At 35.3% G+C, this 24,506-nt stretch overlaps 1 protein-coding gene across 2 annotated transcripts in view; it reads left to right on the plus strand.

Annotated features, from left to right (window-relative positions):
* The window catches only part of LOC140148666 (spastin-like), an 80,445-nt gene that overhangs the window by 38,236 nt on the left and 17,703 nt on the right, over nt 1-24,506 (plus strand). For both annotated transcript variants that reach the window (XM_072170738.1, XM_072170813.1), the window contains 3 exons: nt 10,351-10,538; nt 20,785-20,968; nt 22,418-22,557. In XM_072170738.1, coding sequence (XP_072026839.1) covers nt 10,351-10,538; nt 20,785-20,968; nt 22,418-22,557 — 512 coding nt within the window. The remainder of the gene's footprint in view (nt 1-10,350; nt 10,539-20,784; nt 20,969-22,417; nt 22,558-24,506) is intronic.

Consider the following 24,506-nt stretch of genomic DNA (forward strand, 5'->3'; position numbering starts at 1 on the left):
ACAAATTATTAAAATTTGATATTTTTCAAATTTTTGATATATAACAGCCCTCGAAGTAAATTATATAAATCTAATGATATATTCTTAAAATGTATGTAGCAGGGAGGAAAAGCCGACGGTCAATTGAAAATTTTGACCTTTCATATTGAAGATATAGATTTTTTCCCAAAAAGACCTACTTTTTTTTGGTGTTTTGGAAAAAAATCCATATCTTCAATACGAAAAGGTCAAAATTTTCAATTGATCGTCGGCATTTCATCCCACCACATATACGTTAAGTATAAATCATCAGATTTATAAAGTTTACTTCAGTACTGTTAAATATCAAAATATCAATTTTTAAGACTGGTCTGCTGTATAAATCAAATAAGTGTTGGCAGACTTCAAAAAATGATTTTTCTTCAACCTTTGTGCATGGATGCACCTTGGGTCAAAGTCAACAGGAATGACATTCATGTCGCCTCTGCACCTTTGGTTGCCATGGCAACCGCCAAAATGTAAATTTGCCCAATTTTCAGCATTTTCAGCATTTTCACATGTAACAAAATGTAGAAATATCAGGTCAGATTTCAGGATGAAGGAAATCATGTTCAGTACCCTTCTTTTATACAGTGAATAAGATATCCTTCCTCTCTATAAAAATCATGTAAACACAAACAAATCACTTTCAGAAGTGGGTGAAACCATTATGTAAAATAGGGGTGTTTTTCATTATTTTCGCCATGCCAAAACTTGTGTTGGGAAAATTGATGTAACCCCAAAGTAACACTTTTCTCACAATTATCTGCTCAGGGTAAGTAGATAAGATGTTGGTCTAGTAATATCATGAAAAAAAGTTTTGGTAATTTTCATACGTGGGAGCAGTGTTGCCAGGAAAATTGCACAATTTTCAGTTTTTTAATTTAATATATTATGAAAAATAAGGGCTTTTATCCACCTAGGGGATGATGATGCATTTTTATGATATTAGTATGAAGACATTACCAACTGTAGTGCATGAGTATCAAGTATTTCTGCCTAAGTGTTGCCAGAAACCTCACTTTTGTGACGTTTGAGATTTTATTTACAATGGAAAATGCTGATTTTAACAGACAACTCTCTTGTTAATTTTATGCAACACTCTAGTATTGTTATTTGGATTAAGTGCATGGTGTGACATGATTTGCATTGCTTTCAACACCAGTGTTGCCAGTAGCGTTGCCTTTTCAGGTGCTGTTATAAAGTAATTTTCATACGTGGGAGCAGTGTTGCCAGGAAAATTGCACAATTTTCAGGTTTTAATTTAATATATATGAAAAATAAGGGCTTTTATCCACCTAGGGGATGATGATGCATTTTTATGATATTAGTATGAAGACATTACCAACTGTAGTGCATGAGTATCAAGTATTTCTGCCTAAGTATTGCCAGAAACCTCACTTTTTTGACGTTTGAGATTTTATTTACAATGGAAAATGCTGATTTTAACAGACAACTCTCTTGTTAATTTTATGCAACACTCTAGTATTGTTAGTTGGATTAAGTGCATGGTGTGACATGATCTGCATTGGTTTCTACACCAGTGTTGCCAGTAGTGTTGCCTTTTCAGGTGCTGTTATAAAGTAATTTTCACACGTGGGAGCAGTGTTGCCAGGAAAATTGCACAATTTTCAGGTTTTAATTTAATATATATGAAAAATAAGGGCTTTTATCCACCTAGGGATGATGATGCATTTTTATGATATTAGTATGAAGACATTACCAACTGTAGTGCATGAGTATCAAGTATTTCTGCCTAAGTGTTGCCAGAAACCTCACTTTTTTGACGTTTGAGATTTTATTTACAATGGAAAATGCTGATTTTAACAGACAACTATCTTGTTCATTTTATGCAACACTCTAGTATTGTGATTTGGATTAAGTGCATGGTGTGACATGATTTGCATTGGTTTCAACACCAGTGTTGCCAGTAGCTTTGCCTTTTCAGGTGCTGTTATAAAGAAACAGCGAAACCAGTTTTGCTAGTAACATTGTCTATTCATTGAAGTATAGCGTGAAGTATAGCGGGTCCTGGTCTGCTTTTATTGACATGTCAATAACTGTATTGCTAGAAAACTCACTTTTGTATTATTGAGGTTAAATGTACTGTTTAAATTAAGTGTAGTATACTTTACTTTGCTCACTGTGATTTCAACACCAGTGTTGCTTGTAACCTTTTCAGTTTATTTGCGACGGCGAACCTGGATGAGTTCGAATTTCAACCAGCCTAATCATGAAACTCCCGTGGCCAAGCGGTTAAGGCGTAGGTCTCGTAACCCTGAGGTCCTGGGTTCAATTCCCAGGCGGGATCATTTTTTCTTCTTGTCTCCTTTATTATTTGCGGCGAACCTGATGAATAACAATGTTTATTTATATAATTCCGTCGATCCTGTCACTGTTTTTCCGTGTAATATTTGTGAACTTGTAAAAACAAAGAGTCTGATCAAGCAAACTGTTTCAAAACTTAAGGACATATGCATATACCTCAACATCGACACTTAAACGTCCGTATATCAAGAAAATAGAAAGCTTTGTGGAAAGTTGTTCCTATTTAGTTACAAACAATGTTTTGAAAAATTTCAAAACATGTAATGTTTTTAAGCACTATGTCTGTAAATGTCGGTTGGCAATCTTGTATCTTCCGTAATGTGAGTCTTCAAATGAGATGAAAAAGGGTACTATGCTGCATCATATCTAGTGTATGAACTGCAACAGACATAGCTAACCATGTCACCTCTTTAGATTCTTCTGTAGCTTTCTCAATTGTTTCAAAATAACTGAAAATGTTACTAGCAACACAGGTGTTGAAATCACAGTGAGCAAAGTAAGGTATACTACACTTAATTTAAACAGTAAATTTAACCTCAATAATACAAAAGTGAGTTTTCTGGCAATACTGTTGTTGACATGTTAATAATAGCAGTCCAGGACCCGCTATACTTCACGATTTGAAAAATTGTGTATACTATGTATACCAGTGCTGTTAAAACCTCCTTTTCTGTAAGTTTGTCAGTAAGAGTGTCATTATCCTGTAAACTGACTTGAATAGACAATGTTACTAGCAACACTGGTTTCGCTGTTTCTTTATAACAGCACCTGAAAAGGCAAAGCTACTGGCAACACTGGTGTTGAAACCAATGCAAATCATGTCACACCATGCACTTAATCCAAATCACAATACTGGAGTGTTGCATAAAATTAACAAGAGAGTTGTCTGTTAAAGTCAGTATTTTCCATCATCAATATAATTTCAAACGTCAAGAAAGTGAGGTTTCTGGCAACACTTAGGCAGAACTACTTGATACTCATGCACTACAGTTTTTAATGTCTTCATACTAATATCATAAAAATGCATCATCATCCCCTAGGTGGATAAAAGCCTTATTTTTCATAATATATTAAATAAAAAACCTGAAAATTGTGCAATTTTCCTGGCAACACTGCTCCCACGTATGAAAATTACTTTATAACAGCACCTGAAAAGGCAACGCTACTGGCAACACTGGTGTTGAAACCAATGCAAATCATGTCACACCATGCACTTAATCCAAATAACAATACTAGAGTGTTGCATAAAATTAACAAGAGAGTTGTCTGTTAAAATCAGCATTTTCCATTGTAAATACAATCTCAAACGTCAAATAAGTGAGGTTTCTGGCAACACTTAGGCAGAAATACTTGTACTCATGCACTACAGTTGGTGATGTCTTCATACTAATATCATAAAAATGCATCATCATCCCCTAGGTGGATAAAAGCCCTTATTTTTCATAATATATTAAATTAAAAAACTGAAAATTGTGCAATTTTCCTGGCAACACTGCTCCCACGTATGAAATTTACCAAAACTTTTTTTTCATGATATTACTAGACCAACATCTTATCAACCTACCCTGAACAGATAATTGTGAGAAAAGTGTTACTTTGGGGGTTACATCAATTTTCCCAACACAAGTTTTGTCATTGCGAAAATAATGAAAAACACCCTATTTTACATAATAGTTTCACCCATTTCTGAAAAAGATTTGTTTGTGTTTACATGATTTTTATAGAGAGGAAGGATGTCTTATTCACTGTATAAAAGAAGGGTACTGAACATGATTTCCTTCATCCTCAAATCTGACCTGATATTTCTACATTTTGCTACATGGGAAAATGCTAAAAATGCTGAAAATTGGGCAAATTGACATTTTCGCTGTTGCCATGGCAACCAAGGGTTTAGAGGCGATATGACTGTCACTCCTGTAGACTCTGACCCAAGGTGCATCCACACACAAAGTATTAAGAAAAATCATTTTTTGAAGTCTGCCAACATTTTTTGAAAATATCTGATTTTTACTGCATAGTGTTCTTAATGATTTGCCATAAAATGTGTATTTATGAATTTCAAAAACCAAAATTATTTGATATCAGAATGACATTCTTCAGTATTCAGAATGCAATTCGATATGTCTGATGTGCTCTAATGTCCCAAAATAAATACTGTCCAAGCGTTCATACCCCAGCCCTTAAGCTCGCATAAACTTAAAGAAAAATCTAAAAAATCCAAAATTTTGGACTAAAAATTGGCCAAGGTTACTGCTGTCCCATTCAAAAGCACAGGAAGACCACCCACAGCGTTGAGGTCACCTTTTTAGACATTCTGTCTACAGGCATTAATGGATGCCACCAGTGCTGGAATCAATGAATTGTTTAAAACAAATTAATAAATTCGGTATTATATACTGTTAGGGTTTACTGTGTGAGACACTGGGCGCTCTACTACTGTGCGAGATACTGGGTGCTCTACACAGGCACTCAATCCACACCCAGTGTCTACTTCTTAGATCTGTAGTGAGGACTATTTGTGAATCACTTTATGTATGACTGTGCAGCCGCGGATCCAGAGGATGGTCGTAATAAATGGCATATGCTGATTATGCGCATGATTGTTGTAACATTTGAAAAACAATAGCAGCACATAAGTGTATGTCATGCAGCACATATCACAGTATCGCAAGCACACTTTAAGCATGAAAGCCATTTGGATCAGTTGCGTAGCGTCATAGGGGCACGGGGGGGGGCAACTGCCCTCCAATCGATTGCTAATTTAGAAAATCCCATAGGAAAATTGACAAAAATGGCTTGTGCCCCCCCAATCAGACCCGGTTCCCCCCAATCATGGTCGGTGCCCCCTACGCCACTGGTTTGGATAGCGTTTTTATGTTCTCAACATGCAGTATAGGTCCGAGATATGCTTGTTATACACTAAGTCAAATCACATCTCGGTTTGTTTTTATCAGCTGTTTATGTGGACGACTTCTTCCTTGTGAATGCAATAATTAAAATCAATAATAATTTTATAGTAATAAACGAATCACTGCAATACTAAATGTACACTTCTGTAAAAATTTGAAGCAAGCTAAATCCATATAAAACTGATGAATTCCTCAGCATCATCCCGTAAAGACATAGATGGATTTTCATTTAGCCTACAGCTAATACAATATACATAAATTACTAGCGGGCTAGAAAGGTGAGCCTCAGTTATTACTCCGGCTTCCTTTTTCAGAATTCTTGAGTTTATATTAAATTATTGGTAGGGAATTGTGTGGAAATCTCTGCTAGCTACAGGGAGCGCTTTCAATTTTGGAATGAATTGATTGGAGCTCAAGATGAGTAGACTTAGGGCATTTATCAGGATGAGGAGAATTGTGGACTGATAGCAGGCAAAGTGCATTTGAAACGAAAAAATGTAACAGAGAAAGATATGACATAAGCAGTTTGAACTAGGAATGGTCCACCTCATATGTTACTGGTAACATTGGTACTGGTAACATTGTTACTAGTAAAAGTGGTATTAGAGACATTTTATTACCATTTTCCATTTTTCTTTAAGGGCGATGGGCAGGTCCGTAGCCAGGATTGAATGCAGGATGGAGATGGAAAATGAACACAACCATCATAAAAATATTGGGCTAATTTAAAAGGCTTGACATGAAAAAGTGGTCCCTTTGTTATTTTATTTTGTCTTTTTATTGTGAACTTTCTTGTGTTCATTTAAAAAAATTTCACCTGAAGAGTGAATTGGTCAATTTTGTGGATTGGGTATAAACATGTTTTGGAATTGTATTAAATAACAGCAATATATTTTAGTCTATTTAGGTGAAAAGTGTTATAAATTCCCAGGTTGAAGATAAAAGGACCAGATTTTCTTTTAAAATATATCAACCCTATCAAGCAATGATCTACACAAACGCAGACCTGGTCAACCTATTCATAGATAATTTGTTTGGCATATTTGTTGGAATCAAACTCAGGGAATTTTATCTTGGAAGAAAGTTTGTGAGGGAAGCGTGATTCAGTTTGCATTAGGTGTATTTGTATTGCCTTTTAATTTACACCATGGTTTTAATAGTTCACAAAACACCAAAAAAGACAGAATAAAAAATCTATTACCTCATTGCTTCATATTTTTTTACCAACTTAGACATGTTAGACGAAAAAAGAAGAAAACTTTCCAAATTATCCATAACATATTACACACTCATTCCTTTAAAAATGATAAATTTTACTCTCTGTTATTTGGTTTACAAATTTGTCAATTCCAGTGAGTGTTTCGGTAATAGAATAAAGAGCAAGTAAACAAGCCTACTACCATGACTACCTGCTTGCACTGGTGCCAAATTTGTCTCATAATCTAATCAAGTGCTCCTCTTGCAGAATACAAAACAGTGTGTTAGCAGATTGTTTTCTACCTGATTTATCAATCCTGTGCTTGAATTCGTGAAATTTAATTGAATGAAGAAGATATCACTTTCATGTTTGCGGGTGAGAGTATGTTTCCCTAAGAACAGTTTTTGTTCCTGTTCTGTCTCAGTTGTTTTCAACCAAATGTTGTGTTATTAATAGCATAATGAGGAGATATTAACTACAAATGAAATGCTATAACACTTTTTTATTGAAGCTTGAAAACAATATGTTACTTTTAACTAGTGGATTAAATTTTAGTACTTGCCATGCCTGATGTACCAAAGTTACCAATCATATCATATCATACATACTAGTATATACATCAGGTTCTCATTAGGCAGCCCACAGACCAGATCCGGTTGGCCCTTGAATAGCTCTGAAATGTACCAGGTTAACCCTAACTGAACTGAAACTCACTAAAGCTCACTATGGAAAGTGCTGCACATGCATGGATTCCATGTGATGTGATGACGCAATCAGCCTAAGCCATATCTACCCATATCACTGGCCGTTCCATCGAAACCTGTGTGGCTACGTCCAGGTCGGTGATCTTCTGCGTGGCATGCAAGGGTTCAAGGGTCAAATTCTGGGGGCACCAAGTGACTTTGTTCATCTTTTTCTTTCCCTTCCAATAGCAAAATAACAGTGGGTTTGGTTCGGTTAGGGTTAGCATAGCAAAAACAGTGCATTTGGCTCTCAAACATAATAATAATAATAATAAAGACAGATTTAATATAGCGCCTAATGCAAATGCCTCTAGGCGCTTTACACAACCAGAAACATATTAAATATCTTAAGCTACAAACAAAAGAAAATTTAAGGGCCTAACAAATACAATTTTTTTTTCATTTTAAATAATAAACAAAATTTTAAACACAACAATATAAACAAAAAGAAAAGTCATAATCCACGCCGCTCCCCATGAGCCAAAAAAAAAGCAAGGAGGCACGACAAAAGGCACATATGAAGCGACGAGGAGAATGACTTTAGAACATATTTCATAATATCAATAAGCACATAATAAGCAAATAAAAATGTAAATATACACAGAGTTTAAAATAGAATTGCACTACAACCCAAAAACAGCATTTCGAGCACACCACCGCATAAAAACAATCAAAAAGCTGTGACCGGCACAGACGAAAAAAAAAAAAACATGGTAAAAGCCCTGGAGAGGAGAGGTTGCCAGCACATCACTCTCAGCAATATTTCAAATGTCTTGCTCCCTAAATAGAAATAACAAATGGGCAGGGTTTGACTAAATATACACAGAGCAATTATTATCACAAAATACAACATAGCAATATAAATTAAATATACAGATAATTATAACAATCAGAATAATACAATCAATCAAACAGCGTATCGAGCATATCACACCTTTCGCGAAAACCCGCACAGGAGAGAAAATGCGACAAAATTGAGAAAGCCCAGGAGAGGAGAGGTTGCCAGCACATCACTCTCGACGAGATAAATATCACGCCCCATAAACATAAAAATTGGCTGGGTAAAAATTGGTATTGCACGGAACATAGTACAATAGAACTAACATGATTATATACGAAGCAACATATTTAAAACAGTGGATGGAACATCAAACCGTGGCATGGCTGGCACAGCAATGGCATAAATAAACCCTGGAGAGGAGAGGTTACCAGCACATCACTCTCAGCAAGAATAATATCTTGCTCCCTAGATGGCAAAATTAATGGGCAGGGTTACTCGGAATAAACACACATGAAGAATAAATTATTGCGCACACAATAATTGATGAAAAATGAAATTACGATGCATCACCATTGAAGTACTGTCTAAAGAGATGTGTCTTCAGTCGAGACTGGAAAATGCCGAGAGTAGTAGCGTGGCGAATTTCACTGGGAAGATCGTTCCATAATTTCGAGGCTGCGAAGGCAAATGACCTGTCACCATAGAACTTTGTAGATGACTTAATGACTTTCAGTCGACATTCAGCAGATGATCTCAGCGATCTTGTTGGTACATAGACGTGAATGATGTCAGATATAAAAACTGGTGACATGCCATGAAGAGCTTTATATGTAACAAGCATGATCTTATATGCCACTCTTTGTTTTATTGGCAGCCAGTGAAGCTCTTCCAGAGCGGGTGTGATATGCTCATGTCGCGAGATACGCAGAACAAGCCTTGCGGCCACGTTCTGAACTTTCTGAACTTTTGCGATCTCGCGATCCGGCAATCCATACAACAGCGAATTACATGTATCAAGTTTAGATGTTACGAAGGCATGAACCAACTTAGTGGTTGATTCGCGAGTCAGATACTGCCGAATGCGTCCAATCTTCCTGATGCCGAGAAGAGCACTCTTGCACAGATTGTCGACGTGACTACTCATGCTGAGGTCTTTGAAATGAATTTAGCCCTCTTTGGCCCACGAGCAAATATATTGAGAACTTCTGTTATACATGTAAAATATCAGGTATACAGGAATTCTTAAAATCTGTAATTATAAAACAAGTGTTGACATGACAACATATTTTTTTGATATCAACTATTTATCTCTTTATCTTATCCATGTGCACTCTCTCTCCATCTTTGCAATGGTTATGTTGGCTAATGTGTATTTCATATTCTGTTAATTGCATTTGGATGAATACAATTATTCTATGAAATATATTTGTGTTATTAGATAACTGAAACCATTAGTCATATTATCTGTTGTATCAGATGCAGTTAACGAGATTGTCCTGGTAAATTCAAGTACATTTTATTTGATGCAATAATAACATTTTGTAAAATTTCATAGAGGTGATAAAAACTTAACTGGGATCATTCCTAAAATAAAAACATGTGCCAAGATTAATGCATACTACTTGTATGAAATACATTCATTTCATTTATCAAATTATTGCAAATGTTTCAATCCTCATTTGTGTTATGCTTGATGCTTATTTAATGCAATTTCATGCAATCAATAGCACTTTGTAGCACCCAGGGTCTAGAGATACTGCATAAATAAAACTATGATATTAGAACAAAGTGAATTGAATTATTTAAATCGACCCACTGCACAGACTTGCAGTGTAAACAGTGAATTATGTTTGGGGAACAATTTAGAATTTAGAATTACCAAGAGCTGCCTGGTACTTATTCAAGTTTATCACAGATTTTCATCTATTTTCAATGTATTGTAAAGTTCTCTGTGTTGACAATACGCTTAAACATGTATGCTCATCTTTTGCTGGCTGTGTGGACTTTAGTTTTTTAAATACAAATTACATCGGATTTTCTCATTTTGATATTGTTTGCTAAAATTGTTTAAAAGAATTATTTGATGATGCCACAATAATTATCTTTGATTGGAGAGAGCGAGAAGGGCAGACATACTAGTGAGTGAAAGAAAGACGAAGAAACAGACATGCGGAGGAAGAGAAAGAAGCAGACAGACAGAGAGGAAGAATACATTTTTGTTCTCTCTCTTTAAGTCATCCTTCAATTCTGACATCTATTATTTAGGATACTGTGTAAAAATAACAAAAAACATTATGAGTACGCATGTACATAATCCCTAATATTTTTTCTTTTGTTTTGCTTCAAATTCATTGCTATAATTGTTTAATACAGGGGCTGCTAAGATGATGACATCCTCTCCCAAACTCATCCACAAGAGTCACAGTTTACCACGCTCCAGAGGCACATGCAGAAGCCGTAGTCCTGTCACACCAAGAAGTCACAGTCCTGCAACACCTGAAAGAAGACCTTCAACAAGACCTCTCTCCAGAAATAACTCGGAAACAAACTTAAATGCTAGGGTAAGTTAAAGCACAGTAAAATAGTGCAAGCTTTCACAGGATTGTTCATACATAGAAGCTAAAAGCTGACACCAGAAATTATGCACAGGCTATAACATCAGCTAACCTCTGCGAGAAGGCTTTTCAGGGCAACAACCTGGTCATATTTAGAGTTAACCACTATTTCAAATTCCAGGGCAGTTGTAGAAGTTGAAGTCCAGCTGATACCATATTTTACCCTGATATGGCAGTGACGTCAGTGCACATTTCCTTGAGTGCAGCGTCAAATAGTTAAAGAGTTCACTCAAAGCACTGGCGTTTGCATGCATAGATGCGCCGTGCAAACAGCTCCCTCAACGCGTTGACTTTACTGCCATGTCAGGTTGAAAAATGGTATAGTAATACTCTCATGTTAACAGATTAATACACAGGTACATTAGAATAGCTTGTTTCACAAGAAAGGCATGTTATTCAACCTGAGTTGACAGATATTCTCTATCATACACTACATACTTTTTTGTAGCCAATGTAGCGATATATTGAGATCTCTGTCAAAAGGCCATACTTACTGTCATGCTGCTGGTAAAATCAACTGTAGTTATGAGCCAAATTGACTTATAATCTTTAAAGTACTTCTGGAATTACAACTCTATTTCAACCTCCAATTCCAGTCGATAGGATTCCCAGTTGAACCACCAATTTAGGCTCATGCATTATGAAATAGACTCATTTAATATTGAATACTTAAGCGTGAGTCAGAGCCTCCCACTTAGTCGCACAAAATTGGACCAAAATGACAAAATTAAAAAACATACACATAGTATATTGTGGGTTTTCAATTTTGTCTTTTTCCAATGGGACCCAAGCCAGCTTGGCTGCATAGAATTTAAACCCATTTATATTTTATGTGGATTTCATCAGAGTTCATGGAACTTTTATACCTGGTGTCAAATGATTTTGGAACCACCTCTTTTTTGATAGGTATAGCAGCAGAGATAGCTTAAATTTCTATATTACCAAATTGCTTTCACACCTGCCTGTATTCTCTGTATGATTATCAGAATACATGACATCACATAGCTTTACTTCTCAGAGAATTTAGTAGGAGTGTGGTTCCATGGAATTGTAAAACCAGTCAAATCTTATGCGAATTCATAAAACTTGAATTACATCATAATCCCATGGAACGTATAAAGTGCCATTTTACACCATGTGGAAATTTAAGACGTTCTCTTATAAAAGGAACACACACAACATAGAAAATGCCATTATGTTTAAATTTATTTCATCCAGTTAGGCTTATGGAAATTTTAAAGTCACTCTTGAGCATTTATTGTGACAAGAGTTTTTACCTTATTTTGTATTTTCATGCTTTTAGTCTGAAAAGCTAATTTTGTGACGGTTATATCAAAATTTGTGCTTTCATTGAAGGGGATATTTATTATTGGTATGTTTTCTTCGGTGTGAAATGCTAATTATATATTGTGACAGTGCTTTGATTTTGTTCATTATTTATTTGTTGTCATGTTTTCTTCAGTTGCTTATAGTAGGTATGTCACAGTGGCTGCACAATAATTCTGTCATACTGTGCACGCATACATAACAGTGAATCAAAAAGCGCGCGGATCAAAGTTGGCCAATTTTTGAAAACTACATGTCAAAAAACGATTTCCTCGTTATGTTTCATTGATCACAATAATTTGTCTTTTTAATATATGGTAGGTGAAACATTTCCTAAATCACTATCAACTCCGCCGAAATTAAACACTGCCTAGTTTAAGAGTTAAGACCTGTTTTATGAATTTTTTAGATCGTCCATAAATCAATAAATATAGGTCTCTCGAAATAGAGGACCTAGTACCACCGGTCTGAAATACCAGTGTTTGTTATCATGTATTTTATTTCCTTGGACAATGAGTGAAACACTTCCCTATACCAATTGAAAACTCGGTGCACTTAGGCAATTAACTGCAGTTTCTTTATTCAACATCACTGCAGGTTCATATTTGACAAAATCATGCTGTATGAATAAAACATAAATAAAACATTGAAAGAAGTAAAAATTACATATGCCTAATTAACATAAGAATGGCATAAATATATAATTAGATGTAATTAGCTAATTTGCATAATTAATGACTTTTTGTGTATTTTTTGTTACCAAATGAAAGAACTTTGGGTACTTATGTGTGCAAAAAAAACCGCATCCTCATATCATGTACGGTTCTCTGTTGGCATTATTTTTTGCATATTAATTAGCTGGACTTAGTCATTTTTTAAGCTTTTATTTGTCTGCAGATTGGTCAAAATGGCTAAAATTGTATTTTTGGTGGATTTATTACATTTATTCGAGGAGAGATTTTTAATTTTGTTTTCTTTTAACGAAGTCCGGAAAGATATGCAATTAATCTGTGATACTTAAATCAATGCTACCTTTTCAAGTAAGTGTCCGAATAAGCATTACAGATCCCAAAAATTACCATTTTGCCATTTATAGCAATTTGTGGCAGGTTTTCACCCGATTTCCGGGTATCTTCAAGTTGACGTTACATCACTTTGCATTATCCGATTTCAATTCTGTTTTTTTGTTTTTTGAAGCATTCATAACGATGATTCAATTAAAAGCGTCAAATAACATGTTTCTGCTGCGCTTATTTTTGGGGTGATATACCTACTTATAGGGACAGAGTTTTGATTAAGTTTTATTATTTATTTATTGTCATGATGAATGCTTTCTTCAGTCCGACATGCTAATTTTGTGCCAGTTATTATCAATATTTGAAGGAGATATTTATTTTTGTCATCTTTTCTTCAGTCTGAAATGCTAATACAGGAGATTTTATTTTATTTATTATTTATTTGTTGTCATGTTTTTTCGTCAGTCTGAAATACTTAAATTGTGAAAGACATACCAAAATATGTGCTTTGATTGCAGGGAATTTGTAATACTTATACTGCAGGGAAGCTACTATGCCATATAGTAAGCATCTGATCAATGACACTTTCCACAATTAGAAGCGCATATTTTGATCTATGCTGGATCATATCATGTATTAGTAGTGATTTCACTGCACGTAGGTAAAAACAAACCAGTTTAGTAGAGGCTCAGTGGACTGGACCATAGGGATATCTATCTATATTGATGGTTACAGTGGACGTGATCTGAATTACAATTGTAGTGAGGGCAGGTGGAATGACAGGAACTGGTGTGCAGGTGGGAGAGGTGGATTTAATTGTGATTTGAAGACTAGAAATTAATAGATATGCTGAATTTGCATGGTAACCTTCACCTTATATTATGAACAAATCTAGCAGTTCATATTTGGCTTGCATTTAAACAGGTATAATATTAATATGATCTTTTTTTGTGTGTTATGTAATTGATTGGATAAGCAATAATATTATTTGTCAGTTTGATGAATCATTGGGCTATTCCAATTAAAAGTCACACTACCCCTGTGGAAGTTTTTTTAATATCTTCCACAGTGGGTTGAAGACATTAGCAGCTCCATTTTAATTTCATACACCCTCTGAGAAAGAGTCATAATGAATATTTAACAGGGGGAGTGTGTTTTTCAAATGGAGCTGCAAATGTGTTCATTCCATCTGAAATTCATACTCCCCCTGTGGAAGATATTTAAAAAATCTTCCACAGGGGTAGTGTGTCTTTTAAATTTAAAAGCCCATTGCCCCTGTCAGGTAGATAACAAAATTGGTATTATATTGATAAATTATATTTTCATACATGTGATGCACCAACAATGATTAGAACAAGGTGACAAACAAAAAAACCTTGTTCAGTCATTTTTGCCCTAAAAACATCTCAGGAAGCTAATATTTTGAATTTTTTTGAAAATACCCACAATTGATCTGGTCCATAGAACAGGTTTTTTTTACCACCTCAGCAAAATTTGTATTTTTGAAACAATTAGTGGAGTTCCGTGAATTCAAATATGACTTGTGTTCTGGTCGTGATCCAAGCTAGATCTGTAACATTGACACAAACATGTGTATGTACATATTTTGTTTTCAAATAGAAAACCCCTTTAGGAAATATATTATAGTTGAAACATGATCAGCATTGCATGAGTTCCATGCAGACATAATCATCTCTCCTCATACATAATCGGAGAGATTTGTTCAATACATGTGCAGATTTGCATACCTGCACGGTTAGATGAATTGAGAGTGCACAGGGTTCTCTGCACTTATCTCAGGGTACCAATATTTAGAGAAAAAATGATGGGAATTTTTGATTTTACTCTCCGCTACTGTGTGATAGATGACAGGTAGGTCCAATAGTTTGAATAGTGGATGTTGGCGCAAGTGTGTGCGAGTATCACTCACTAGGTCTACACATGCAACGCATTACATACGCACGCCTCTACAAGCATGTTGCGTGTTATCAATACTTGTGATGAGGTGGGTCATCTACGGCCTTAATAGATGACCCCCAAAATTGTGCAATTGTCCCACTTCCACTGAATAAGAATATAATTATTATTATATGCAGGACATTTAAAACATCCTACATTGCATACAAACACAAACATTTAAAACAAGCTCTTCAGAATATGAAATATATATTGCTTGCTGTATTGCTTTTTCTATTTAGTTCAACACCAAAATCCAATATTAAGAAATTAATTGTCCTCATTTTATAACACTACGTATGAATCTACAATTCTATAGAATTAATTAGTTGAAATATTGATGAATTCTGTTGTTTAAAGCTTTCTAATCAAAGTACCTTTCCCATGCAGGTGCAAAGGCCTTCCTGCCTGTCTTAACTTACTCACATTATCTGGTAATTTCCTTCTCATTTGCATTAATTAGTTGATCCCTTTGATTATTAGTTTATTATTCTATTTAATAACATAATTGATCCTGTAATTTTGATTTATTTGGTTGTCACATGACGTTGTTGACAACAACTCATCATGTGACACTCATCAAGATCAATAACATCAGTTTCAAAAAGGCTTAGCGACCGCATAAATCCATCAATATGGTTGTTTATTATTAGGCGTCTTCTTGTTTATCCCTCTCATTCTTACCATAATGACTGGTTGATTCAAGTAGGAAGGGGAAGCAATAAAGAAACCATACTTGTTTGTGAAACACAAACATTGACCATTGAAACTTGTTTGAGTCATATTTCAGGTGTTTTTTTATTACATAATTGTATATAGAAGGCATTTTATTGCAGTTTTATTGTACTAAATAAAATAAACTCTAATATCTTGAGTTCATAAATAGTGCAAAGATTATCAGACATCAGTATAACACATTTCATTTTATTTTCAATGCTTAAAATATGTGTTTGATGGCTGTCTTTGCCTTCATTTTTCTAAAGTCAATGAAAATCATTTTAAAGAAAGCAACATAATATTTTTTTGAGTTCATAAATAACACACATTTTTTTGAGTTCATAAATAATGCAAAGCTATTAAAATAAGAGTATTAGACATCAGTATAACACATTTCATATTATTTTCAATGCTTATAATACATGTTTGATGGCTGTCTTTGCCTTCATATTTCTAAAGTCAATGAAAATCATTTTAAAGAAAGCAAAATAATGTTTTTTTTAATACTGTGCACCAAAATTCCTCAGGTTTATTCCTAATGCAGAATCATTCAATTGGCTTCCTGGTGAAGCTTTTGGGAAACAAAATATAATCTCACTACTCTACTCAAGAATAAAGACATCATACACCATCACAGCATCTTCATCTTTCATCCTCTTTCCTCCCACCTGAGCATGGCTTTCAGTCCAGGTGGGCAATGCCCTGATAAGATTGTGCATATATTAAGTGATGCTCTGAGGTGATGATACTTGGGTCTTTTATACTTACAGACTTGGCTGTGATTAGTGAGTTGAACATAATATATGTGATGCGATCAAACAAAATCAGTCGGAACTCGGAAATATTAAATTTTCCAATTTCTTATAGGGTAGTAAAAAGTATTTACAAAGCTGCATTTTGCCAAAACCTCATTGAAATTGAACAACCAGTTCCAAAGATATGAACAATTAAAGAGTTTCCAAAACAACAGGAAACAAAAGAAAATATTTCCGAGTTCCAACTGATTTTGCTTAATCGCATCACATATTGCACACAAAAAGTATCTGTACACAAAACAGTGATTTCTTTAAAAAGACACTAAAACAAAATTACAAGATTGCGAATTTATTTACCCAACTTATACCAATAAAAAAAATGAATGAAAAAAGAGAACATTTTAAATAAAATTTACATATAGATTTTTCCTTCAAAAGGTGCAAATTATCAACTTATGACCACAAGGTACACATGGAGTGTTAATCTGTTGTGCTGTAATGAGCTTGTTACAGTGAAGGTGGCAGAAATTACCCAGAAATAGGAAATATTCCAATTTGTAAGTTTTGTACATTCAGTTCTGATACAAAATGGGAAAGTATTTTTCCCCAGTTTGCATTTTTCTCCCCAGTTGTCCCCATGTAAGAACAAAAAATCACTGCAAATTCAATTATTTAGGACAAAAATGGCAGAATTGTGGATAAATCTGCAGATACATGTATTTGCCCCTCCAGATAGTAACTTTTCCCTCTAATGCCCCCCAAAAAAGAGACACGGCGCAACTACTGACCATATAAAATTGTGCCAAACCTAAGATTACTTTCTATTCATAAGATACTTTGCAGATTGATTTTGAATTGAAAAACCTCATTCATTGATAAATTTATTGTGAGAATCTTAAATTCCATTTTTACACGCTTACCTGGACATTTTCATCTTGACTTAATCATATGTTCATAATAAATGCATCCTGGGAAATGCATGCCCTCGGTTCTTGTGTTAACAACACTGAGGAGTTCAAAGAAAACAGGCTGAAGTAAGACAAATTTGCTCAATATTATGAACTAGGCTATAATATTACCATTTTGACACTGTATGTGCAGGCATACGCATATGATTGACGTAAGAATAATGCTACTGTATCATTTATATGCATGCGTTGCCATGGTATTCCCAAAAGGTTTTTGCAAATTTTAACTCAAATTATAGAAGGTGAGATTTATCACTTTGTGTACCGCGCAGGGCTGCGTATTTGTGCCATATTGGGCACATGGTATATAAAATTGAGAACAGGTACGCTTATTTACTGTTTAATAAATTACATCTTTTTTTCTTGTCAAATAATGACACATCTAGTGATCGCACCTAGAATTTTTGGCTTGGGGGGCATGGCGGCGGGGAAGTGATTATTTTGGAGGAGGGCAAAATCAACAAAATGGAAATTTGATTTAAAAATCATTATTTTACTCTTTTCAACTCTAAAAAGTCACATGGCTCAAGACGGCTTAGTAAATTGATGGACAATAATGAATTACGATGATGCGCAAATGCGAAATATTGTGATTTCGCATGTCCAACACAGTCAAGTGGCATTTGGTGTTGTTAACGCCAGCAAATGTGTGTAAACAAAACAAAGATTTGCAGTCAAAATCATACACATTATGCAATATGCTGCGACAACTAACTGTGGTCAGTATTTGAATGCACAATAAGAGTACGCATCTCTAAAAGGCAATAATTGATGCAACCTATTGCAGAGTGCACACCGTTGCAAACTGAGGATGGTGCTTGTTTGCATTTTGGTCCACAGTTTAAATTTGATTAAGTTATGTGTGTGTCCTTGTTTGCAGGCAAATACCCCTATCCACACATATTTTTGCTGGCCACAAGCTGTGGACATTAGGCATACACCCTTCGACCGAGGACTGCCACAGTCTGAGTGCAGAGTCCTGCGGATACACCTTATCAAACTGAAGCTTACCCTTGATGTTTTATATTACCCATCTAATGCATCTCTATATTATTATCATCCACCCTTGCAGCTATAAAAATGATTGGCCCCCAATATAGGGAGGAGGGAATATCCTCATTTGCTACTGAACTGTGTGTTCCCCTCTGCATGTACACAGCCAACTCCCCCCACCTCCACTCACACAAATGTTTGATAAATTGAGACAATGGCGATGAGTCAATCTGGGACCTCTGCATTTTGTGTCCTTAGAAGCACTGACATCTATTTAAACATGATTTGTCATGTTTTTTCCCCTTTTTACCAGTGAGCAACCTAATTTTAGCATAAAACACTTGGTCAGATGTCTTACTGTCATGAGGTTTATCACTGTCAGAGGATTACATAATATTAGGCCTAGTCATCATGTCTAGTGGTCATGTGTATGATGGTCAATAAGTACATATCGATTATCTTTTTTTAACAATAGCTTTCAAAGTATTGGGTTAACTTTTCTAAATCAAAACAGAAACACTAACTTAAGAAACAGTAATTGATGACTTACAGTACACCTTTCAAGAACTTTTGGATATGAGCTATGGATGTGATGAAAAATCATGAAATTGCTTTGAAACTTGGAAAAGGTAATTGTCATATCCATTAATTATGCTAGACGTTCAAGGAAAATTAAAACAAATGTGTGAGTATTTGTTTCTTGCTTCATGTTTTATTTCAATATTATACAAATATTGACTGCTATGAGGGGCATGGTTAAAATTATAGGCCCAAGGTGATCTCAAAACCATGACTATGCCCGAGGCGTAACCACGCCCGAATAAAAAGCAGTCAATTTTGTTTTATATACCAAATCTTAAGATTCTTGTCATCTGTTTGGTTAAAAGCATCGATTTTGGGAAGAGAAATTAATAGTTTCAATGCGAACGGCACACAGATTACAATCTGCGATGTCTGCGTAATTATAGCGTGAAAACATTAACGCGTGCGTAATATCATTTTACACTGGGAAAAGCGCGCAGTTTGATCGTGACGCACGGGACCGGTCCATAGCTCATTTCCATGGACCGGTCCATAGTTCATTTTGCGGGCATAGTTAATTCAATGACTGCACTTTCAACCAATCAGATGACAGGAATCTATATATGAGGTATATAAAATCAAATAATGTGAGTATGTGACATATAACATTATCATTTTACTCAGCCTCACATGCACATTGTGATATTCCAATTTTATTTAGCAAATTATAGCTCAAATGAAAAAAAAATTATTTAGCCAATCATTCGTAATGAATTTCAATATTAATATTACAAATTGGGGAAGAAATCTCTCACAACTGCCATTGTATGGTATCATCTTTGACAAATTAGGTTAAATTTAGGAAATTGGTTTTGAAATAGTGTAAGCTAAATTGATTATAAGTGCTCTAAATTCAGTACTCTGTCACAGTAGTTGGGAAGGAATCATATTTTGAATTTCAGTAAAGTCAATATTGTAAGATGAAAAAGTATGTCATATATTTGACTTGAAGATTGATGAATAAATGAACAGATAAATAAATGAAAGAATGAAATGAAAAGAAACGTAGCTCACCATTCAGTTTAAATTTTATGCCAAATATTCTCTACTACATGTATAGTGGTGAGTTTGATGGAAATATGGCATAGAATTTGTGGAAGATGAAGATGTGCCAGTATGCGTAGATATATTTTAGTGTCGCCAAGTTGCCCCAAGCAATATCAGATTTCACACCTGCGTAATTGTCCATAAATGCCCTAACTGATACATGGTGGATTCATTGAATAATGTAAAATGTCTGCATTAAGTTGTTTTATCAGACATATTTTGTAGATCAGTGAACATAATATAAAAGCAGATTGTTTCAAAATGTTAAAATCAGTTACTCATCAGTTATGACAGTCAGTGTTGTATTCATTTATTTTGTAAAATTTTTCATCTAAATTTCTTTTATAAGGCCATCTTAATTTAATAGTTTGTCTCAAAGCCCCAGGCGTATTAGTAAAATTGCCCATTTTTGGCGCGTTATTTCAATTGGATTTAGTAAATTTCAATTTTTTCGGCTCTTTTATTTTTTTATCAAATCCACCACACAAAAATCTCACATCCGTCAGATGTCAAAATAGCCTGAATCTTAAATCTCAATAAAATTCTTCATCTTGACCACAGTGAAACCTCATTAGGAGAATGAAAGGTGGTCTTGTCAAAAAGCTCGTCTCACAGATAAAAATAATAATAAAGTAAAAAAACCCTTAAAAATCGCATTTGGCATTAGGTTTTTAAATTTGAAAGGGCTTTAAATTAAGATAGCCTATTAATTTGTTGGTAAGTCAGATATGCCAAGAAGAATGGAATGAACATCAAATAAGAGAAAGAAAGGCAAATAAAAAGTAATGTATTGTATCATATATTTTGACTGTCTTTATTTTTTCTGTTGCAGGGGAGGGGCACATCACGGAAGAACAGCAATGGCAATATAAGCAGTACCAATACAAACACCGCAGAAAAAGTGACTACTTTAAAGAAGAAAGTATCCCGGTTAAAGAATGTGGACAGTAAATTAGCCAACAAGATATTGGATGAAATAGTTGATAGTGGGCCACCTGTTACATTTGATGACATAGGTAAGGATTAAGTTTCAGAATAAAAATACCATCTTCATTTAACACTAACCCTATGCCCAAACCCTAACCTTAATCGTAAACCCTAAACCTCTAAACACTGACCCTAATAGTATTCTGTAATTATGCTGAAGTTTCTTTTTACATTGTTTACAATGTTCATTATGATATGACCAACACTGAGCCTCTTTTCACCTTTGTAAGGAATCACCAGCAGAGATTCACAAGGTACATCCTTTGTCTGCCTGAGGAAGAGCATGCAAGAAGGTGTGCCCTCTACATACCATGGCAAAAGGTGACCTTGATGCCTACGCACCTCCTAATTAACCTCATTCAACATGGTGCGATGAAGGCATGATTCAAGCAGAACTGATATCCGCACTTGCCAAAGATTGCTGCCCCCTGTCCTTACTACCCCTTAGGCTATGCCACTGTGTCTTAAACAATATTTTTACTGCAATCCCCCCCCAGCATGTTTAAAATCGGAGCCTTCCCATATTCTTGTCCCATCTTCCTATTGTCTCATTTCTCGTCGTTATGTGTCATTCACAGCACCTTGAGATGGATGATAAGTTGCATGTTATAAATCTCACTATTTAAAATTAAGCTTCCTTGGCTGAATGTCCCATATTTCTTCAGTCTAGTTGACATCATATAGGTTGGTCTCATGCCAAGTTGTTGACAAGCCATTTCATACAAAAATAGCACTATCACTTACATCTGCCTCAGGATGCAGGTCTACAACACACTTTGTAGTCTACAAAGGATAAATTATTTTTATACAAATGCCTGAATATGTTTAAACACAGTGGTTTCAATATTAATAGTACCCCAAAAGATGCCGAGTAGTATGATTTTGTGACCCAAGCTCCCTGAATGCAACATTTAGAGAATAAGCGATAGGAATTTTTATTTTGCCTATCCTCTACCGTGTGATAGAGCGACAGGCAGGTCCAATATTTTGAGTAGTGGATGCCGGCGCAGCCAGTATCCACTACAATAAAAATATTGGACCTGCCTGTCGTCTATCATAGGTAGAGGATAGGCAAAATAAAAATTCCTATTGTTTATTCTCATTCTTAGTCAGTTAAATATTATTTTAATAACTGTAAACAATTTTTAAAGCAAAAACTAAGTTACCGTCATAAAAACTCCCTCATTATAAAATGAACGAAACTTGTTTACAACTTCACGTATTCTGTTGCGCGTACTGCTAAGCGGAGTCGCGTATTCCGCACTAGTCTCACATTACAGCGCAATACATACGCGCACCTCTACAAGCGTGTAAGGCATTATCAAGACGCATGATGACGTGGGGTCGTCTACGGCCTGATAAACGGCACCGAAATCTTGCGATTGTCCAATCAAAAATGTGTCTACGAACTAGACCACTCCCACTGACTAAGAATGCAACATAACCATACAACAACTAATATTTTGTCATTGATACAGCTGGTCAATGCACTGCCAAACAAGCCTTAGAAGAAATAGTCATCCTACCAGCACTAAGACCAGAATTATTCACAGGGCTCAGGGCTCCTGCAAGGGGACTGCTACTGTTTGGACCTCCTGGCAATGGTAAAACTATGCTGGTAAGTTACTTGGCTATAGTACTTCACATTGGTGCAGAAGTAACTAAAAATGTAGGTATCCAGTGGTGTCATGGGCAAAATTTCCCAGAATGCTCTCAAAATGACTTGACAGGGACAAATGCATGGGAAGCATGCAACCATTTGTAGTTTGCTGATATGGTCAGAATAAGTCATGCCAAGATGAAGATACACATCACACATTTTTGGTCAATTTTGTCTTTAGTATGGGTGAGAACTAGTAATGGTCAGTTTTGTCCTAGTATGCAAGTCAGGGTGAGAGAACTAGTAATAGTAACTACAGCAACGAAGGTGCATCAAGACTGACTCTGTTCTACAAGATTCATAACCAGGAAGTCTCTGTCCAAATACCATGTCACTACATACCACAAGACACACCCTCCATCAAAACCAGAAGGACGCATGAGGAGCAGTACAACATCATCAGAGCAAGAACAGAAGTATACAAGAACAGCTACTTCCCAGCAACCATACCAGTATGGAACAAACTCCCTGCTTCTATAGTGAATTCAACATCAAGCCAAAGGTTCAAAACCAAGATCCAGCAGCTGGTTTCCAGTGATAAATCTGAGCTGTACATGGGCTCAGTTGTTCCAGCAGCTGCGTCACTCAACTAGTCCTGCACCAAGTCTTCACTGTATATAATTTTGCACCCTTCGTCGTGAGTTTTGTGATTTTTATCATCGTCATCGGTGGTGGGAGTGCTTTTTTGATTTTGTCTGTTCTGCACCGGATGTGAAGTTGCACCGCTGGGCGTGATACCATGTATGGTCTACCCAGAATTCACATAGAAGTAGATTGGTCACTGATAGCATTTCCAATATACCTGTATCTTTTCTGTAAGAGTTTTGCAAAGATAAAAACTATTCAATATTTTATAATTTGGCAATTACCGTCACATGTCGGTATGTAATACCCTAAATCAACCAAATACATTGCAGAAGTTATAAATATTGACATACGCAAGGGTATCCTGTGATTTTCAACCTACCACTGCCATGACTAATTTCAATGGTAGTTTACCCTTCTTCCCCTCCAAGAATATACATTGTAATGTGATCGACATATTGCACTAAACACAACAATAGAAAGGTGTATACTATACCTATAATTTTAACAATATTCTTCCTTCAAAATCCATGTTCTCAAAAGTGTTTGTTTCATAACATAAGATCAAAATTTGATAATAAGAAAATTGAGATTCAAAATAAAGTGTCATTGTCATTGAAAATAACTGGATTAAAAATGCATTTGCTTCATCAATTCATGGAGACAACTTGTCAGATGTATTTAAGTCACCAATCACCTAATTATTTGTATACCATGAGGAAAAAATGAAATCCATCAGCAGAGAAGAACATGATATATTATGATATATTTTGATGACATATCCTCTTGCCTATCAATTGGGGTTTGAAATTGAGTATCAGTTCATAGAAACATGAATTTACCCTTTTTAGTTGTGGCTGTGGTTTAGCTTGGAAGCGCTGAATGTCATTGGTTCCTGCATGTCATCTATCACACGGTAGACGGCAGCGGTAGCGTCGTAGCGAAACACACTTGTCAAGGCGCGCATACGTTGCAAGTTGTAGAGCGTAATATATGAACAAGATTGCAAAATGTGCAACTAAAGCAGTAAATAGTGTTTAGTTATTAAGATAATATTTAACCATCTAAGAATGAGAATAAACAATATAATTGTTTGATTTTATTATCCTCTACTGTGTGATAGACGGCATATGCAGGTCCAATGTGTTATCATAGTTGATATACGGGTGCGCAATATGATAAAAGGTTTTCTCAATTTGTAACAGACCGGAAAGTCAAGTCTATATGATATTTGCAGTCATCTTGCAAGTTTGTTGACTGAACCAGCTGATGATACTCAACTTACATGTCTTGCTCAAAACATCAGATATTTACTTTACAAA

The sequence above is a fragment of the Amphiura filiformis genome, chromosome 1 (genome assembly GCF_039555335.1).
Source record: "Amphiura filiformis chromosome 1, Afil_fr2py, whole genome shotgun sequence".
In the NCBI taxonomy this organism is placed as follows: Eukaryota; Metazoa; Echinodermata; class Ophiuroidea; order Amphilepidida; family Amphiuridae; genus Amphiura; species Amphiura filiformis.